This window comes from Pipistrellus kuhlii, unplaced genomic scaffold (genome assembly GCF_014108245.1).
Source record: "Pipistrellus kuhlii isolate mPipKuh1 unplaced genomic scaffold, mPipKuh1.p scaffold_m20_p_27, whole genome shotgun sequence".
Classification (NCBI taxonomy): domain Eukaryota; kingdom Metazoa; phylum Chordata; class Mammalia; order Chiroptera; family Vespertilionidae; genus Pipistrellus; species Pipistrellus kuhlii.
This window is the reverse complement of record NW_023425526.1, coordinates 532,488-549,511: the sequence shown is the minus strand read 5'-3', so window position 1 is coordinate 549,511 and position 17,024 is coordinate 532,488. Positions and strand designations below refer to the sequence as shown.

The following is a 17,024-nucleotide window of genomic DNA, read 5'->3' as shown; positions in this document are numbered from 1 at the left end:
GGGTGTGCACTGAAACCTAACTCATCGTCTTACTAACGCTTGCCCTTAATACATTGGTTCTCTAGAGTGAGACTTGCATTTTTTTTCTTTCTCTGAAAAAACTTGGGGCTCTTCACAGTCTTTGGGTTGGAAGGTCTTTTTCAAGGTATGATATCCGCAGCCTGAAGAGACACGCATACACCACGCCTCACACTCAGAGCAGGGAGGGGATGGGCAAAGGCATCTCACCTCCTCCCCCCTCAGTGCCACCCAGCGGGGGCAGCAGGACACCTCCTGGCACTGAGGACTCTCCAGTCTGCAGAAACCTCATCCGAACTCCCGTGCAACGCCCCTCATCAGCTTCCTCCTGCTTCTCATCTCTTCTTGTGAAGAGCCAGCTGGCTGCCTTTTCCTCAGGCTGGGAAGAAAAGTTGGGTTAAGAGTCCTGATGTCTTCACAGCTTGAATGTGTCACAAGGGCTTCGCCCTCTCGGGAGAAATAGGTGGCAGGGGCTGAGAGCGAAGGGAACAGCGGGGCTGGTAGCCCTCGGGAACTCCACCAGAGCCTGGGAACCACACTGCTCTGAGGCGGGTGAACCCTCCGTGGGCAGGGTCTGGGCTTCCAGAAACACGTGTCTAGAGTGGAAAGAGGCAAGAGCAACAGAGTATAGTAATAAGTATAACTTGATTCTCTTCCTTGTGTGGCAGACTGAGTGGGTGCTGACATATCTGTGTAGCTGCTAATGCACACCTCGGATTAGGCCTTTTGCGTTAAATGCAATGCAGAATTTAAATAACAGAAGCTTAGGATTATCTGGCTGGAAAATGCATATTGTGCAGCTAAGATGCCATGGTTTTCGCTTCCTGTGTTATAAACCACCTGTCTTGATGCTGGGACATGTGGGGATGTCGGCGTGAGATGGGAGAGAATGAAGCTATGTTGAGGGAACGTTTTACCATTCTTCCAAACAGCCAAGCTTTTATGTCAAAATGATTTCTCGGGCAATTTATTTTGTCTGCACCCCTACCAAAAAAATAATCGATTTTGTTTGAATGGGTTTGGACAGCTTACTGTTGTGTGAGGCAGTCAGGCTGAGAAGGTTTAGCACGTGCCCTGATGGAGTGGCGTGGGGCCGCCCCGCACAGGTAAGCTTGCCACGTGATCTGGAGAGTTCTTTGGCGAGGGAAAACGACTTTCTTTTTAGAGATGCTTTATTTCCCTTTCTTATCAGTTCCCTTGTTTTATGGCATCAGGTGCTTATAAGTGCCCACGAATTCTCAGAATTACACATTTAATTGAAATCCCATTTCTTACCAGTAGCAGGGCTGCATTGCTGTGCTGTTCGTTTGAGAGACCTTCTGCTTATTGTATTGCTAGAACCGAACAGGCTCACTTACGGGGGGAAAGTGAGGCAGAAGCAGCCTCCTCCATCTTGTGTAGCGGTGGGCACGCAGGGAAAGTCAGAGTTTTCATAAGAAAATACATTTCCCAGATTGATCTGTTGTGGCTTAAGGGCACACTTCTAGCCTATCTCAAGAGATCTGACTAAAAAGGATGCTTTTGCTCATAGATATAATACCTAGAACCCAGTCGTCTGGCTGGAAAACGAAATGAATTTAAGGAGCCAAACTTCACAGGAGTGTGAAGGTACTGAGGGACCCGCCATGGAGACCTACCCAGTGAAGAGCTGAGGGTGGGCTGAGCCACAGGCACAGGCGGCCGAGGTGGGCTGGGCGTGTAAAGCACTTCTGCAGAAAAGTGTCAGTAGTCGTTGTTACTGGTCCCAGGCTGAAATGGCAATGTTCGGGTGGATTGGGTTAAGTAAATGTACTATTAAAGTGGATTTTGCCATTTTTAAACTTTTTTAAAGCAGCTACTAGTCATTTTTAAATTACGGTGAGCTCCCATTATATTTCTGTTAGGCAACTGTTCTGGATAACTGACCAGCATGTGGAGTGGGCAGGGGGTGGGGGGAGGTGCGACTATGAAAAGTAATGCAGACTCTTTCAAAGTGATTTTAAGCATCCCTGTTCCTCTCCCTGCTTCCTCCGGTGGCCTCAGCACAGCCAGCACCAGCCTCTGGCCAGCTGCCAGCCCCTCTCCACCGCCACCCCGCTCACCGCCTCAGCCTTGCCTCCTCCAGGGTGGCCTCGAGCTCCCAACCCTCTCCCTCTGCTTGGCTGAGCAGCTCCTCAGTCTGACCTCTCCCCTGACTTCCCTCCGGGTGCTCAGCCTTAGTTAACGAGACCCGTTCTCCTTGGAGGGCTTTCCTTTAAAATATTGACCCACGATCTCTCCCTCCGTTCAGAAACGGTAAAGGCTCCGAACGCCTGCAGTCTTTAAAACCCGTTTGGAAGGCCTGACTCAAAGCCGGGCGTAGCTCTGACCGCACTTCCTGCGACCGCTCAGGAGACACCCAGGCCTGCCGGGGCGGGGCGGGGCTTGTGGAATGTGCGGGGTGGGCACCCGTGGCCTTTCTAAATTACAAGGAGCCTCTGAATCCTGAAACAAACACACCCAGACTGGCGGTTTCATACAAGGACTGTCGACATAAGGAAATTTTTCCCTCCCTCCCTCGGTCTCCCATCGAGGCTCCGTAAAGATCATCTTTCTGAAGGGCGGGTCTAATCAGGGCCCGTCCTCCCCGAGGTCCTTTGAAGGACCCACACCTCCGGGACCAGGTTCCAGCTCCTAACAGGTGTCCAGGCTCTGCATCAGTAGGTGTTTATCACCTGCCAAGCGCCCAGCCCTCTGACAGGGACTGGTGCACTCAAAAGACACTTGAAAGATGGTCTCTGGCCTCAGAGAGGGGAGATGAAGTACCAGGAACCACCGCAAACAATAGAAGGATTGGATGAAAACTGGCTACCAGCGCAGACAGAATGAGAGAAACAAGACAGCAGAGCAGCGTGGGGTCCAGTCCCAGGTGTGCTGAGGGGCAGGCGGGCAGGTAGGGTTGGACAGGTGGCAGGATGGGGTGGGGAAGAGAAGGAAGGCAAGGGGCGTGTAGCTTCCTGCTTCCTCACCTGCACATCTGTCTTCTCCCGATAGCTAACGAGGGCTGTTGCCTGCCTGTCAGCGCCAGGGGACACCTGAAGGCTGAAGCCTGCTCGAATAAAGGTCTCCCAGTGTTTTGTCATTGGAACTGATTCTTTAGAAGCATGACCAGATGACGGAGTTCATTGTCAATTAGGGAAGCTGCTTGGAGCCTGCTGAGCCCAAATGTAGTGTGCCAGCTCTTCCTCCCCCCCTCGCCTCTGGACTCATGTCAGGCTGCCAGGAATCGGTGGTGATTCGGTGGCCCTTCCACTCACTTTCCATCTCGCACCATCCTCCAGATGCCAGGCTCTGAGCCAACACCCTCCTGGTCCTCACGGTTATTCTGTGCTCTATAATTACAGAATGCTTTGGTCTGTGTTATCTATTCAATTCCCCAATAATCCTTTCAAGTTGAGGGGTTGTGAGCTATTCAGTTTCCGCTCGGAAGCGGGGGCATAGCAGGGCTAATGCACTCGGGCCATGGAGCGGAAGTGACGGAGTGTCAGAGTAGCTGCTAACCCAGCACGTTCCCAGTGCAGGAGTCAGCGCCTTCCTGCATCTCCCTGAACCTTGAGCTTCCTTGTAAGTAGACAAGTTGGACATTTAAGGTCATTGAGGAGGGAGGGATGCGTGCCGGCTCCTGGCCCAGAAATATAACTTTTCTTACTAGTTGCCAACGTGGCCAAAGCTTTCAGACACTTCCAGGAGAGATCTTAAGAGTGAGGCTGAAGGTGTAAATGCGCCTCCAGACCCGTGCGGGAAGGCCGGCCGCCCTGTGGAATGGCCGATGGAGCAGAGGCTGCAGCAAGTAAGTCGGGAGCATCTGCGGCAAAATGCCAGGTGCTGCCTCGGTGAGAGGAGCTGCCCTTTGCGCTGCAGAAAGGGAGAGGAGGCCTCGGTGAACAGATTCCAGGACACACAGCGCAGTGTGTCACCAATGACGGTGTTGGTAATGTTTCTTCCTGGGGTATGAAAGCCTTTGTCCGCGTATTGTTTTTCAAATACCACAGCTCCAGCAGTCTCCTGTGCTCCTTTACAGAGAAGGAAATGGACAGCGACTGCTCCCACAGGTCACCCAGCAGTGAAGAAGGCGGGCAGGAAAGGGGGCCATCCCGCCCGCACACCCGGAGCACCCCGCTCCCCGGGGCGACCAGTGTGCCCACCCGCTCGCATTAGCTGCGCCCATCAGACACCCACTGCACAGTCAGTGGGGTGGGGACAGCAAATGGGTCTTCCTTCTGTCTGAATGTGACTCTGAGTTCAAACGCTTTGAAGGTTTGAAGCAGCCATTCCCAGCTTCTTGGCTAGAGGGTTCTGAGGAGTGCGAAATAGGTGTCTACACAGTGAAAAGGCAAGACTTCGGATAAGATGCCTTAGCGTTGGAAATAACGGTGCCGTGGGAAATGAAACAGGTGCTGCTCTTATTTGCCAAGTTAGAGTCTAAATTGGGTACCAGACTCACTGGCTGTCATGCTCATTCTTTAAATGAAAAAAAAAAAAAGTGTGTTTATTGTCCAGTCCAGTGCTAAGGGAAAGGTAGAAGGAATTGTTATCACAGGGAAAGGGGTCGTGATGGGGCATGCAATAGTGTCTCCTGTTGCCCAGCAACCAGCCCTGAACCAGAGGGGCGCGTTCCAGGGTCCAGGAGGCAATGCCATTTCTGTAATCCCCACCAACTCTCATTTTCTCTGGCTGAAACCACCTTGATTTTTAAAAAGGTGTACACTGTTCCTTTAAACAGCGATGATAACAGAAAAGAAGTCCTAGTGGAGCCAAGGGAACAGGGTGCTACATTTTTGGCCGAGTTTTTGGTCCGTATTTTTCATGAAGATAATTTGGACACAGATATATGGGAGGTGACAAATGAGATTCTAAGTTTCCCCCATCACCCCTGACTCTGCTGGGTGGATGCGCCGGCTGGGCACTGCCTGGCCTGGACCAGCCTGGTAAGCTAGAGCCTGAGGTCTTTCTGGAGCAGGAGCGATGGCAGGGTGGGAGGTGAGGGGATTCCGGTTAAGATTCATCAGATGGAGAAGAAAAAGGGCAGGGAGGGAGCCTGGCACAGCCAGGCCTTCGCTGGGCCTCGGCTCCCCGAAAGGATTGGTTTTCCAGGCTCCAGACAACATCACTGCCAAGCGAGCAGGAGTCCCTGAAACACACATTGCTCACTGCCATTGTCACCATTGCCCATGCCCACGCCTGGGACACTCAGACGGACACACCCTGTTTTCCTGACACCGAGCACAGCACGCAGGCATCTCCGTCCTTCCCCATCACTCCTCCTGGTCCTCTCTACTCCCGCCTTCTCCCCCAAGAAAACTGAAAAAAATATAAAATGAAAAAACTCCACTATGCCTGTGAAATTCTTCAAAACACAAGTTTTCTTTTAAAAAATATTAAGATACCATTAACCAAAATGTATTTTGAGAATCCACATTTTTACTGGAAAGATCTGGATAAAAAGTACCTACAATAGCCTGTAGGAACTCCGGAAGCAGCCTGTGCCGGTCAGTATTGCCACTCACGTTTCAGCAGCCACTCCACCCTGGTGGCCCGGCCTGCAGGGCCTGTCTGCGCCCTTCCCGCGTTGGTTGGACTCTAGACTGGACAAGTGTGCCTGACTGCGTGGCGCACACTGCACTTCGTGGCGCCTTCCCCATCTCATCCTCAAATACCGAGAACAGCGAGTTCAGAAAGTATAGTAATTTTCTAGAAGCCCTTGTAAGGAACAAGGACAGGAATTATAAAAGCATCTTTGAGGAGAAAGCGTTCCCTATCAAAGTGCTCTTTAAAATCATTGAATACACACAACCCAGTTTCCCTGAAATTCTTTCAGGAGGAAGCAATTTTCACGTCTAATATGTTCGGAGAATGCTACTTTATACGGTGGTCCGCGTTGCCCTAAATGGAAAAGACGGAGCGTTTTCCTGTTTCTGTAATCTCCGGAGCTGTGTGTGCGCCGTCTTTCTGGGTGGGAGGAGTGGGGGGATGTTCGAGGGGTGTGGGCCGAGCCCGTGTCCCCGGGGCGAGCGCTCCCTCGGGCGGCCCGGCCCCTGCTTGAAGGGTGAGTCGCAGGTGAGCAGAAAGAGGGCGCTCAGGCAGGAGGGGAGGCCAGGCGGAGATGCAGAGAAGAGGAACTATGTGTAGTTCGTACTGTTCCAGGATGGAGTTCAGGGGCCAGGCCAGGGGAGCAGCCGCAGTGATCTGAGGCCCGGCCATGGAGAGCCTGGTGCCTTGGGAAGCAGCAGAGACTGGATTCAGATTGTAGGCGGACAGCAGCAAGGTGTGAAACAGGACCGAGGAAGGACTGCAGGGAGGGATGCGCTGTTACACTGAGAACGGGAGGCATGGACCTCGGTGCTATGACAGGGATTGGGGGGTGGGGGGGTTCCTAAAGAGAACTCAGGTGGGGCAGACACATCTGAGCTGACTGTAAGGAGGACTGAGAGGAAGGCAAAAGCCGTGACCAGTTGACCAGCTGAATGGCAGTGTCACAGACCGGGATATACAGAATTCAGCAGTGAACGTTGGCTTTGAGCGAGGTAATGCGTTCCGGTTTTGGACAAATCAAGGTGGAGGCACATCCAAGTAGAGATTAATTCATTTGCTCCACAAACACTTATTGTGTGTGACCTTGTGCTCGGCACTTTCCTAGATGCTGATGATGCCCAGTGAGATCAACTGTGTGGGCTCAGCTCTGGGCAGCCTGGTGCAGAGATCCCGGGTGCGGTTGACCCTGTGGCCTTTGGAGGACACGGTCATAGATCATCCTTGAGAAAAGGAGAAGGGAAGAGACGGTACAGAAGAGAAAGGGCCTGAGGGCCAGAACTTGGGGTTACATTGACTAGTGCAAGTGGCTGGAAGGTGCAAATGCTTAAAGGAAAGGGAAGTCACAGGTAAAGAGAACCTGGAGAGCTAGAGGAGCTGTGCAGGGAGCGTTCCAAGAAAGGAGTGTCACATCCTTAGGTCACGTACATGTCACATAGACCAGAGCGCTCAGACAAGACGAAGAAACAAAGGTGCCCATTTGATTTGGCAATCGAGTGTCCCTGATAGAAATCCTTAACTTGCCTAAACCGGCTTGGCTCAGCGGTAGAGCGTCGGTCTGCGGATTGAAAGGTCCCGGGTTCGATTCCGGTCAAGGGCATGTACGTTGGTTGCGGGCACATCCCTGGTAGGGGGTGTGCAAGAGGCAGCTGGTCAATGTTTCTCTCTCATCGACGTTTCTAACACTCTATCGCTCTCAATTCCTCTCTGTGTAAAATCAATAAAATATATATATATATATATTTTAAATCCGTAACTTTCCAGTAAGGATGGGCTTGTGCCTTATCTTTGGCCCTGGGGAAACTCACCCCTCTCCTGGAAGCAATCTCATTCAAATGGTGGGGCCGGGAGGGAAGGGGAGGGGAGGGGACAGGACAGATGCCTTGATAGGCTGTCCTTTTACAGTGCACTAGGTCTGCGCAGTTAGAGAGGAGAGACTGTCCTGTGGCTTGGAGGTGGCTTTAGGAGCAGCAGTACTGCTTCCCAGCCCTGGCTGCAGGTAGATTCATCGGGGAGGCACGTCAGAAAGACTGACGCCTGTGCCAGTCCGAGACCAGTAAAATCAGAATCTCCAGGGTTGAAGCCATGCGTCAGCGTTGACCACCCAGTACACACTAGCCCCGGCACTGAGGAAGCCCCCTCTGCGGCTCGACAGACTGCATCTGTTTTCGCCTTTATTGTCTGTGTGAGACTTGACTGTCATCCTGTTTTGTTGATGGACAAACTAAAACTCAGCATTTAGCCAAGGTCCAGAGCTAGTCAAGGCCTTGACCTGTTAAGACTGTGTCTCTAGTTCTGTGTTATACAGTGGTTCCCAAACCCAAACCTGTGACATCTGAGTATGGGGTGGGGTGGGGTGGGGTGGGGGCCGGGCAGCAACACCTTTGAAAGATCCCGGTGATTGCAATGCCCGGTCAGGTTTGAGACCACTGTGGCAGGTGGTACTCGGGCAACATGTGAGGTCCATGCAGCTTACAGAGCATGCATTTGCTAATTAGGAGGTTATGCTTGGTTCTCTTTTCCAGTCCTAACAGCTTATCTGTTCAAATAAGTGTCTTAATTAGAGACTGTCGTAGCAATTAACTTGTCAATAACAATAGCCAAAAAAATAAAAAACATGTATTGTGAACAAACCGACAAATCTGAGCCTATTGGACAAGTGGCCTTACTCAGTCAATGCTTTCTCACGCTCAGTGCTGTCAATGAAGTCCTGGCCCATGTCTCCATTGAAGTGTCACTTCATACACCCAAAGGGGTTCAATTCCAGGTTAGGGTGCATATCTAGGTTGCAGGTTCAATCCCTGCTCGGGTCTCTCTCACATCAGTGTTCCCTCTCTCTCTCTCTCTCTCTCTCTCTCTCTCTCTGTCTCTGTCTTTCTCTTTCTCTTTCTCTCTCTTCCCCAACTTCCTCTGCCCCCACTTCCTCTCTCTCTAAAAAAAATAAAATAAAAACATATCCTTAGGTGAGGATTGAAAAAAAGTTAATATTAAATATGAAAGTCAATAGTTAGCAACCAGAATAGGCAACCAGCCTACTGACTAACTGACAAGCAATTAATATCCAGCATCACACACTGGAGCCAAACCCATAAATATCTCAGTTCCCTTCCGCTTAGGGGCAGAGCCCCCTGCGGAGAGGGTGAGGTGGAGAAACGCCCGCTGTTGGATCTGTGCCCTTGACAGGGCCCTGCGGCCTCTCCCTGGTGTCCACTCGGACAAGGGCCCTGCTCTGCACACACTGCACTTGACTTTGTGGTGCGTTTCCAACCTCATCCTCTAATACCGAGAACAGCGAGTTCAGAACGTAATTTTCTAGAAGACCTTGTAAGGAACAAGGACAGGAATTATAAAAGCATCTTTGAGGAGAAAGCGTTCCCTATCAAAGTGCTCTTTAGAAATCATTGAATACACACAACCCAGTTTCCCTGAAATTCTTTCAGGAGGAAGCAATTTTCACGTCTAATATGTTCGGAGAATGCTACTTTATACCGTGGTCCGCGTTGCCCTAAACGGAAAAGACGGAGCGTTTTCCTGTTTCTGTAATCTCCGGAGCTGTGTGTGCGCCATCTTTCTGGGTGGGAGGAGTGGGGGGATGTTCGAGGGGTGTGGGCCGAGCCCGTGTCCCCGGGGCGAGCACTCCCTCGGGCGGCCCGGCCCCTGCTACAGCTGCAATTCCAAGCGAGAGGCACAACCAGCGAGGCTGACAGGGACACAACCTGAAGCCAGACCGCCTGGGATATTGCAAACAACTTCCGGGAGAGGTGCCGGTACTGCATCCAAGTGAAGGGGGACCGGCAACCCAGGGCAGCGAGTGGGCAGGCCTCCAGCCGCCTCCGCCTCGCCCAGGAGCCGCTTTGGTGAGGCCGCCCCTGCTCCCTGGGCCGTGACTCAGAGCGCCCCCTCCTGCGGGCACAGCAGCGGTGTGTTCCCCCTTTCTGCCCCCTCCTCACCCTCCAGCAGCTTCCTGGCTTCTCACCCATCTAACGGGACAGATCATGGGATTCAGGCTGCAGAGGTCATGTTACCCAAGCTTCGTTTCAAAGAGGTGGAAGTGATGTCTAGAGAGATGAAATGGTCTTCCCAAGTTCACAGGGCTAGCCAGGGACACAGCTCAGACTCCAGCGTAGGCTAGGGCTGCCATTTCAGGACTCATCCCTCTCCCGACGCTCAGCACCACTGACGGAGTCCTGGTGATGAGCTTCGTTTTCCTCTGCTCTCCCTTGGTCCTGTTTCAATATGTAGATGTGGGTCTAGTACACTGGGAAAGCCATTGCTCACCTGAGATTATTTTTAATATATGTTTATTGATTTCAGAGAGGAAGGGAGAGGGAGAAAGAGATAAAATCATCAATGTTGAGAGATGGAGCCCGCAACCCAGGGACGTGCCCTTGATGGGAATCAAACCCACGATCCTTCAGTCTGCAGGGCGACACTCTATCCACTGAGCCACGTCGGCGAGTGCTCACTTGAGATTCTGAAGGCACTTGTTCATCCCATGTCTCGCCAGGGTTGGTCAGGTTTCCTCAGTGAGGGTGCTTTTCCCGGGTTCTTAGTAAATGGCAGGAAGTGAGATTCCGCACCAGGTAGGCAGGCTGCGTAGAAGGTGGCAGGTGGACTCCGTCGCTTGTACATCAGTGAAAGGGACCATTGGGACGTACTGTCCTGAAGAAAGAACAAGGTGATAAGCAGAGAGGTAAGGCGCACCTTTGCCCCAGGATCGGCCAGGCAGGACCAGACCTTGTGTGATGTCACTGACAACCAGCGCAGACCCCGGGAAGAGAAGTCCAGGAAGGAGAGTGAGAGCAAAGGCCACCTGTCTCCCGTGGGACCGCTGAGGCTTCAGAAGACGTCGCACTGACACCCCGACGGGAAAGCACCGGCGTCGGGAGCGCTGAGGCCACCGAGCCCAGCCCTGTGTCTTGTTCTGATTCTCCGTTTGCTTCCAGACCAGCGAGTTCATGTGCCTCAGACCCACTGCATCACAGTGTGAGCCCACCCCAGACACCCTGGTCCCCAGTGAACTGGGGTGGCGCGAGCTAAATTCTCTAAACAGATGCAGAGAGGAGGTGGCCACCAGGATGAAAATAAGCCAGGGGGATGGCAGCCCTGACCGACTTCAGAATAAAATGAGTTTTACAGCTTTCCCTCTCGTGTTCCGAGCAGTAGAGATGATGGCTCGTGTAAGCCTTCAGAGGGGTGTACTTGCATAACGAATGGGCTATCGTGCATTGCTAATTGCTAGAGTAGATATTTGCATGTATGAATATGTTTAATGGGGAGTCATAAACATTTGTCTTTGGTTTTAAATCTCAAATAGGGGGAGACAGGAGTAGCACCAGCTATAGAAACAAATCTGAGAATCAAACAGCCCACTTAAGCTCAGATTTTTAAAAAGCCATTAAGATATACCTAAATGAAATGAACTTTAAAGGACTAAAGGCTTCATCTGTTAAGAGCCCTAAATGACAAGTAATTCCAGGGAAATCCTGTTAATTAAAAACCACTGCTCTGTGTAACGACGGCCGTTCCATGTGCAGGTGAAGTGCCGAGCGCAGTACCTGGGAGATGCATGAGCCTGAGGCCAGGTGGCCATCTGCTGAGGGCAGGCGGCTACTGCTGCTGCCTGGGAACGCGGGGCCTGAAAACATGGGCACCAGCTACAGCACGCGTTTCCTGTGGCTCCATGAAGGATAAGGCACACGTGGAAGTTACCACAATCAAGTAGGAAGTTGCTGGGCTGCCTTGAACCCTCTTTTCTGAGCTGCTGAGGGACGGTCTCTTCAGAGGAAGCAGATGGCTCTGTTAGAATCACGTGCATCTGTGCGTCATGGTTGTAAGCGCTGAGAAGTGGCTGCGAAGGCAGTGAGGCAGTGAGAGCAGTGTGTGAGGGGAGCCAGCCCTGGGAGGGGGGTGCTTCCGTGGAGAGCGGTCCCACGCGTGAACATGTGCGAATTAGTCGGTGGTTGGGAGTTTGGGCACCCATGCTGCCACCGGTGGTGAGACCGAGGTTCCATTGTCTCCCCTTCCAGAGAGAGGCCCCGTCACACCCTGTCTTCCTCGCGGTCCTTACAAGAAAGCATGCAGCCCACCGCTCAAAGCATGCTGATCCTTCGCACCAGGTGTTACGGGTGCAAACTCGCAGGGCGGCCACACCGGGCACTGACTTGTGCTCTGACAGCAGGAGGGCAGCCCCTCGGGTGCTCAGGGTAAATCCGGGGTCTCCGCCCTGCTGGCTGCACCTCTGCTGTCCAGCCTTCACTTGCAAAGTTTGACCTTACCGTCTTTTATTTCGGTGTCCCTGTTGTCATCAGGCGTGGATCCTGCTAGGGACTCCTGGCCCTGAGGCCGACCACAGCTCCCAGGACATGTCTCCTTGTGCACGTGGACTGACAGACATGCTGTCTGTCTTCTGTGGACGTAGACGCAGAGTCACCTAGGATCAATGGACCCCTGCAGCGTTACATCCCCTCAATAGCCTCCGAGAACACCTTTTCTGTTCACAGTGGCCTGGAGTAGAGCAGATGGTTTCGTTTGAAGACTTAGTAGCAGAAACATCTTTGCCTCCTAAATTGTTTACCCATCAAGTTTCATAAGTGCTCCGCAGCTTTAATGGCCTCAGAGGTAAAAGGAATGTTCACACACGTGAGCCCCTATAGACGCTCCCCTGCACTGGGTTCTGTGCTGAGAAAGCCTGAGGCCGGGGTCCAGCCGCTGGCTGGCTGAGTGTCAGAGCTGGAGTCACCTGGGCAGCCGCTCTGACCTCCAGGCCTGCTGCCCCGCATGCCCACCTCAGAGGAGGTGCGGTGGGGATGGACTGAGGGGTCTATACAGTGTTCAGCAGACCCGGCCAGAGCCATTCAAGCAGAGCTGCTGCCCTTTATCAGGAGCTCAGTCACCAAGAGGGCTCTGAGCATGGGGGCAGGGCTCTGAGGATGGGGGCGGGGCTCTGAGGATGGGGGGAGGGCTCTGAGGATTGGGGGGAGGGCTCTGAGGATGGAGGGGAGGGCTCTGAGGGCAGGGGAGTGGGGCTCTGGGTGGTTGGCAGCATTGGCCGGTGCTCCCTGGAGGGGTGGAGGGGAGTGGCAGGGTGATCTGGATGGATCACTATGTGCAAGTGATCCATCCTGAGCTGTCCTAGCCTTCCCAGCATCAGAATTTCCTTTTTTCAAAAACGTCATTAGAGGTCCCCACCCCAACCCCATGGCCTAACCAACACTTTCTAAGTCATTCGCACTTTCTTTTACTCTTGGTTTGGAACTTTCTCTGTTGTGGGTCTTGTTTACCACGCCTAGCCAGTCTGTTTCTGTGGAAAACGGGCGGATGACAGCAGTGCTGTCTCCTGGGCGGGGCGGGGCGGGGCGGGGCGGGGCGGGGCGGGGCGGGGCGGGGGCAGGGCGCAGGAGCCATGGAAGTGTTTCAGCGGATGTGCAGGCCGCGGCGCCTGCCACCCCACCTGACAGCGCCTCGGATGCCGTGGGTGCCACAGCTCTCTTCTCTGGCCATGGTTTCTTGTTCGGCTGTAACCTCAAATAGACTTCGCGCCTCCCTCTTCTCCCCCCTCCCCCCGCCCCCGCCTTAACCCCGCCCCAGGCCCTCAGAGGCCACTCCGATATCTCCAGCATTAAAAGTGGGCACTTGATGGACATTAAACGGGAATGAAGTGCGTGAAGGGAACAGCGCTGTGCCTGGAAGCCGGCCACGGGGACTGTGCTGTGACCTCGGAGCCAAGCAGAAGGGCCGGTCGGGCGCAGGGACGGGCTGGGGCCCCGCTCCAGGAGGCAGGGGCTGGGGCTGGGTCTCCCGGGTTGAGAACAGCAGCCAGAATGGCCCTTGGTTGTGCCTGTTTCACTCCGTGTTTCCATTGCCCTTTCCTCAGGTTCAAGGTATTCTGAAGTGTAATTGGATTCTGACTTCTCTTGAAGTCTCTCTGGAATGCAGAGCAGTCTCACTTTGGGTCCTCAGTTTTCAGATGTGAGCCAGGGCATATCCTGTGCATACGAGTGACAGCCGGTGGTGGGGTGAGCACTGCTCACAACGCGAGCTGGGTCTCCGCTTTTCCTCTGAGCGATGGCAGGCAGGCGAGTCTCTGCAGACCCGACCAGGGGCCAGAGGCGCCCCTGCTGGGACTGGGGGTGCGAGAGGCATGTGCGCACACTTAGCACATGCGTAAAACAGACAAAACGGAGCTGTTCTCTGTACCTTAGAAGAGACTCTGGCGCACTGTTTTCTCGGTTGTGGTCACAGTGGGCAGCGCCAGCTTCGTGCGGTGGCCGAGAGACCGGCCGGTGCGCAGCCGGCTAGGATCCCTTGCTTTGAAGGGTTCTGGGGTTTCCTGCTCCGGTTGACAGTGGCCTCCAAACCCGCGCACACGATCGCCTGGATAAAGATGAAACTCCTCGTCACCCCTGACAGGACTTCCATGGAACAGCAGGCGGGTTGTTAGGGCCGATGGTGTGTGTTCTCTGGCCCTTCCCCACCGACAGGACAACCCACACTTAGAACACCCGGTGCTCAGAGGGCAGTCTGTGAGGTTGCACCAAACTGCAGTGGGCAGTTTACCTCAAAAGAGGGAGGAAGGGCTGGAGGCAAGAAACGGGCCTGCTTCTCTGGTGTTTTTCATCCGGAAGGCCTGTGTGCCTTTTGGTAGGAAAATAGTCTTGGAGAAGGTGCCCCGGCCCAGCCAGCACGCTGGCTCTGTGCTCTATCATCACTGAGCCGCTCACCAGGGACTCCAGGACAAAGAGAACATCATCCCCTCCCAGCTCCTTCCTGAACAGTGCTCCATGCTCAGTGCTCCGTGCTCCGTGCTCAGTGCTCCGTGCTCAGTGCTCAGTGCTCTGTGCTCCATGCTCAGTGCTCCGTGCTCAGTGCTCCGTGCTCAGTGCTCCGTGCTCAGTGCTCAGTGCTCTGTGCTCAGTGCTCTGTGCTCAGTGCTCCATGCTCAGTGCTCCATGCTCAGTGCTCAGTGCTCCATGCTCAGTGCTCTGTGCTCTAGTAAATCTCCCCACGTCTCTGCTCTGAAGCCGGGGATGAGTTCCTGGGATCCAAAGGAGTGGAGGGCAGGCCAGAGGGACAGAATGAGCAGTTGGGGGCACAGTCCTTGCTCTGCAGTCTTGGCTGCTGTTGTGTTTGTTTGCTTGGGGCTTAAGTAATGAGTGAATGAGATGTCTCACTGCCGGCAGGCAGGATAGCGCAGCCTGTGAGGACGTGGCCGTGGCCTCCCAGTGGCTGTGGCTTCAGTGGCACACCGCAGTTGCTTAGCAATTCCTCAGTTGTGATCTCAAGGACAATATACGGCTTTTCCTACTTTTCAAAAGAGAGGCAAATTTATTTCCTAGACTTGTGGAATCTAAAGCAGAATGGACCTCAGGGATTGCCGGGAATCACCTCCCTTTATAACCAGGGTGGGGCGGGGGAGTTCCGTGACCGTTCCTAAGCAAAGCCTTAGGGGGACTCTGCCCACCGCCCGTCCTGGCAGGTCTTTCTCCCAGGCTCACCCAGAAGTCACCGAAGTGACTTCTTAAAACATCCAGAGGAATGTACTGACGATGGCCTGTGACTGGCTTTTGAAGGGATGGAGGCACACTGAGGGTGTCTGTGGAAGGTGACTGAGGAGGAGGCCGGGCCTTTGGGGCACAGGGGCTCAGGGGCCGCCAGACCCACTGCTGCGCCCCGGCCTGCGTGCGTTCCTGCTGTAGAGCGCACTCCTACGTGAGGTTTCTTTTGGAATGACTTATTCTGAAAATTAATATTCTGTAAAGAAACAATTCGGCCAAAGCTGGTTTGGCTCAGCAGTAGAGCGTCGGTCTGCGGACTGAAGGGTCCCAGGTTCGATTCCAGCCAAGGGCATGTACATTGGTTGCGGGCACATCCCCGGTGGGGGGTGTGCAAGAGGCAGCTGGTCAATGTCTCTCTCTCATCGATGTTTCTAGCTCTCTATCTCTCTCCCTTCTTCTCTGTAAGAAAATCAATAAAATATATATATATATATTTAAAAAAAAAAGAAACAATTTGGTGGTGCTGATAAGAATGTCATTTTATCATCATCAGAAATCTCAGGCCTGGAAGGGTTTCTTGTTTTTTTGTTTTACCCTTAACATTTATGAACCCAAGAGTGTGCTGGGGCGCAGGGGAGTTGCCTTCGCAGTCTTTCCGGAAGGTCCCCTCTGGTTCTCCCTTCCCGCAGGGCCTGGGAGCCCGGGCAGCGTGGCTCGCCCCCCAGCGTGGTGCCCGCTAGCCTCCGCAGCGTGCCCTGGCCCGGGGCCTGCTCCCGGGAGCGGAGGTGGACACGTGGCACGGCCGCTGCCACACGGAAAACCTCCCCGGGAAACGCGCTCGCTGACTGCCGTCCAGCCTCACACGTGGACGCAGCCGCCTCACGCTGTGCCTGCCGTGAGGGGCAGTTCTCAGGACGTGGCAGGGTGTTGCTTTGGGTGCATCACAGGAGAAGGGCTTCAAAGGAGCACTTTTCCAAACCAGTGCATCAAACAGACTTATTACTGAAACGTTGCTTGAGTTCAGGTATTTTGTTGGTGAGTTACTTGAATGTGCTAAGCACCTGTATGTCTTTGTTTCCTCTTCCAGAATGCTCGAAGATGACCTCAAGCTAAGCAGTGATGAAGAGGAGGGTGAACAGGTAAGCTCCTGCTGGGCATTGTGCTGTTCAGCTTGGCACCGTGATGCCGACCTGGCAGACCGTCCTGGACGTTGGCTGAGTCATACAAATGCTGAGACATGGGGCTCAGTGATGCTAATGACATTGTTTGGTGCCGTTGGGAACATCTGTTAAAATATCTTGACCTTAATTTCCCTTAAAACAGTAATTTTGTGCTTTTTTATGGCACCGAAACCAACAGCAGCTATTTATAAGGAAGCTAGCGGGGTCAGGCTTCATAGTGAAAGCCTCTTTCTGGAAAGCTGACTGGCCTGCTGGCGATCAGGCATGGTCCTAACCTCATCAGCATGCAGCAGGCAGGCTGTAGCATTAAATATTGAGGAGCCTTACGCAGTTGTTATTAACACTGAGAAGAGGCAAGCACAGAGGTGAGCTCCAGTGATGAATAAGAAAGCTTCATGCTCAGGATAGCCCGTTTGTCTTAAATGATAAATGTGCTTGAAATGTTCTCCTTTGGTGTTGATTTATCAGCTTCCAGACATTAGTCGGGGCTTTGTAAATACTCTTCTGATCAGTCAGTTAAAGTGAAAAAATACCCACTCAACATTCATCACCGTCACGTCTGTACTCCAGGCAGTGCCTGCGTTTTGAAGCATGTTTGAAAACACTAAAGACAGATTTCCCTACCCTGTTTCCTTTTTCTTGTTACCTGTGCTGCGTTTTGTCAGTTTGGATAAATGTGGTATGTCCAAAAACGACTAAGACAGAGAGGTTTTTCTACGTCATTTTTATGTGCCCTACAAACCACATGTGCTGTTCGGTCGCTCTTGGGAGAGGGAATTTT

General features: G+C 53.2%; 1 protein-coding gene across 2 annotated transcripts in view; it reads left to right on the top strand.

Moving 5' to 3' along the window:
- Nucleotides 1-17,024, top strand: part of AFF3 (AF4/FMR2 family member 3) — a 459,937-nt gene that overhangs the window by 338,522 nt on the left and 104,391 nt on the right. For both annotated transcript variants that reach the window (XM_045587244.1, XM_045587243.1), the window contains one exon: nucleotides 16,150-16,201. In XM_045587244.1, the coding sequence (XP_045443200.1) occupies nucleotides 16,150-16,201 (52 nt within the window). The remainder of the gene's footprint in view (nucleotides 1-16,149; nucleotides 16,202-17,024) is intronic.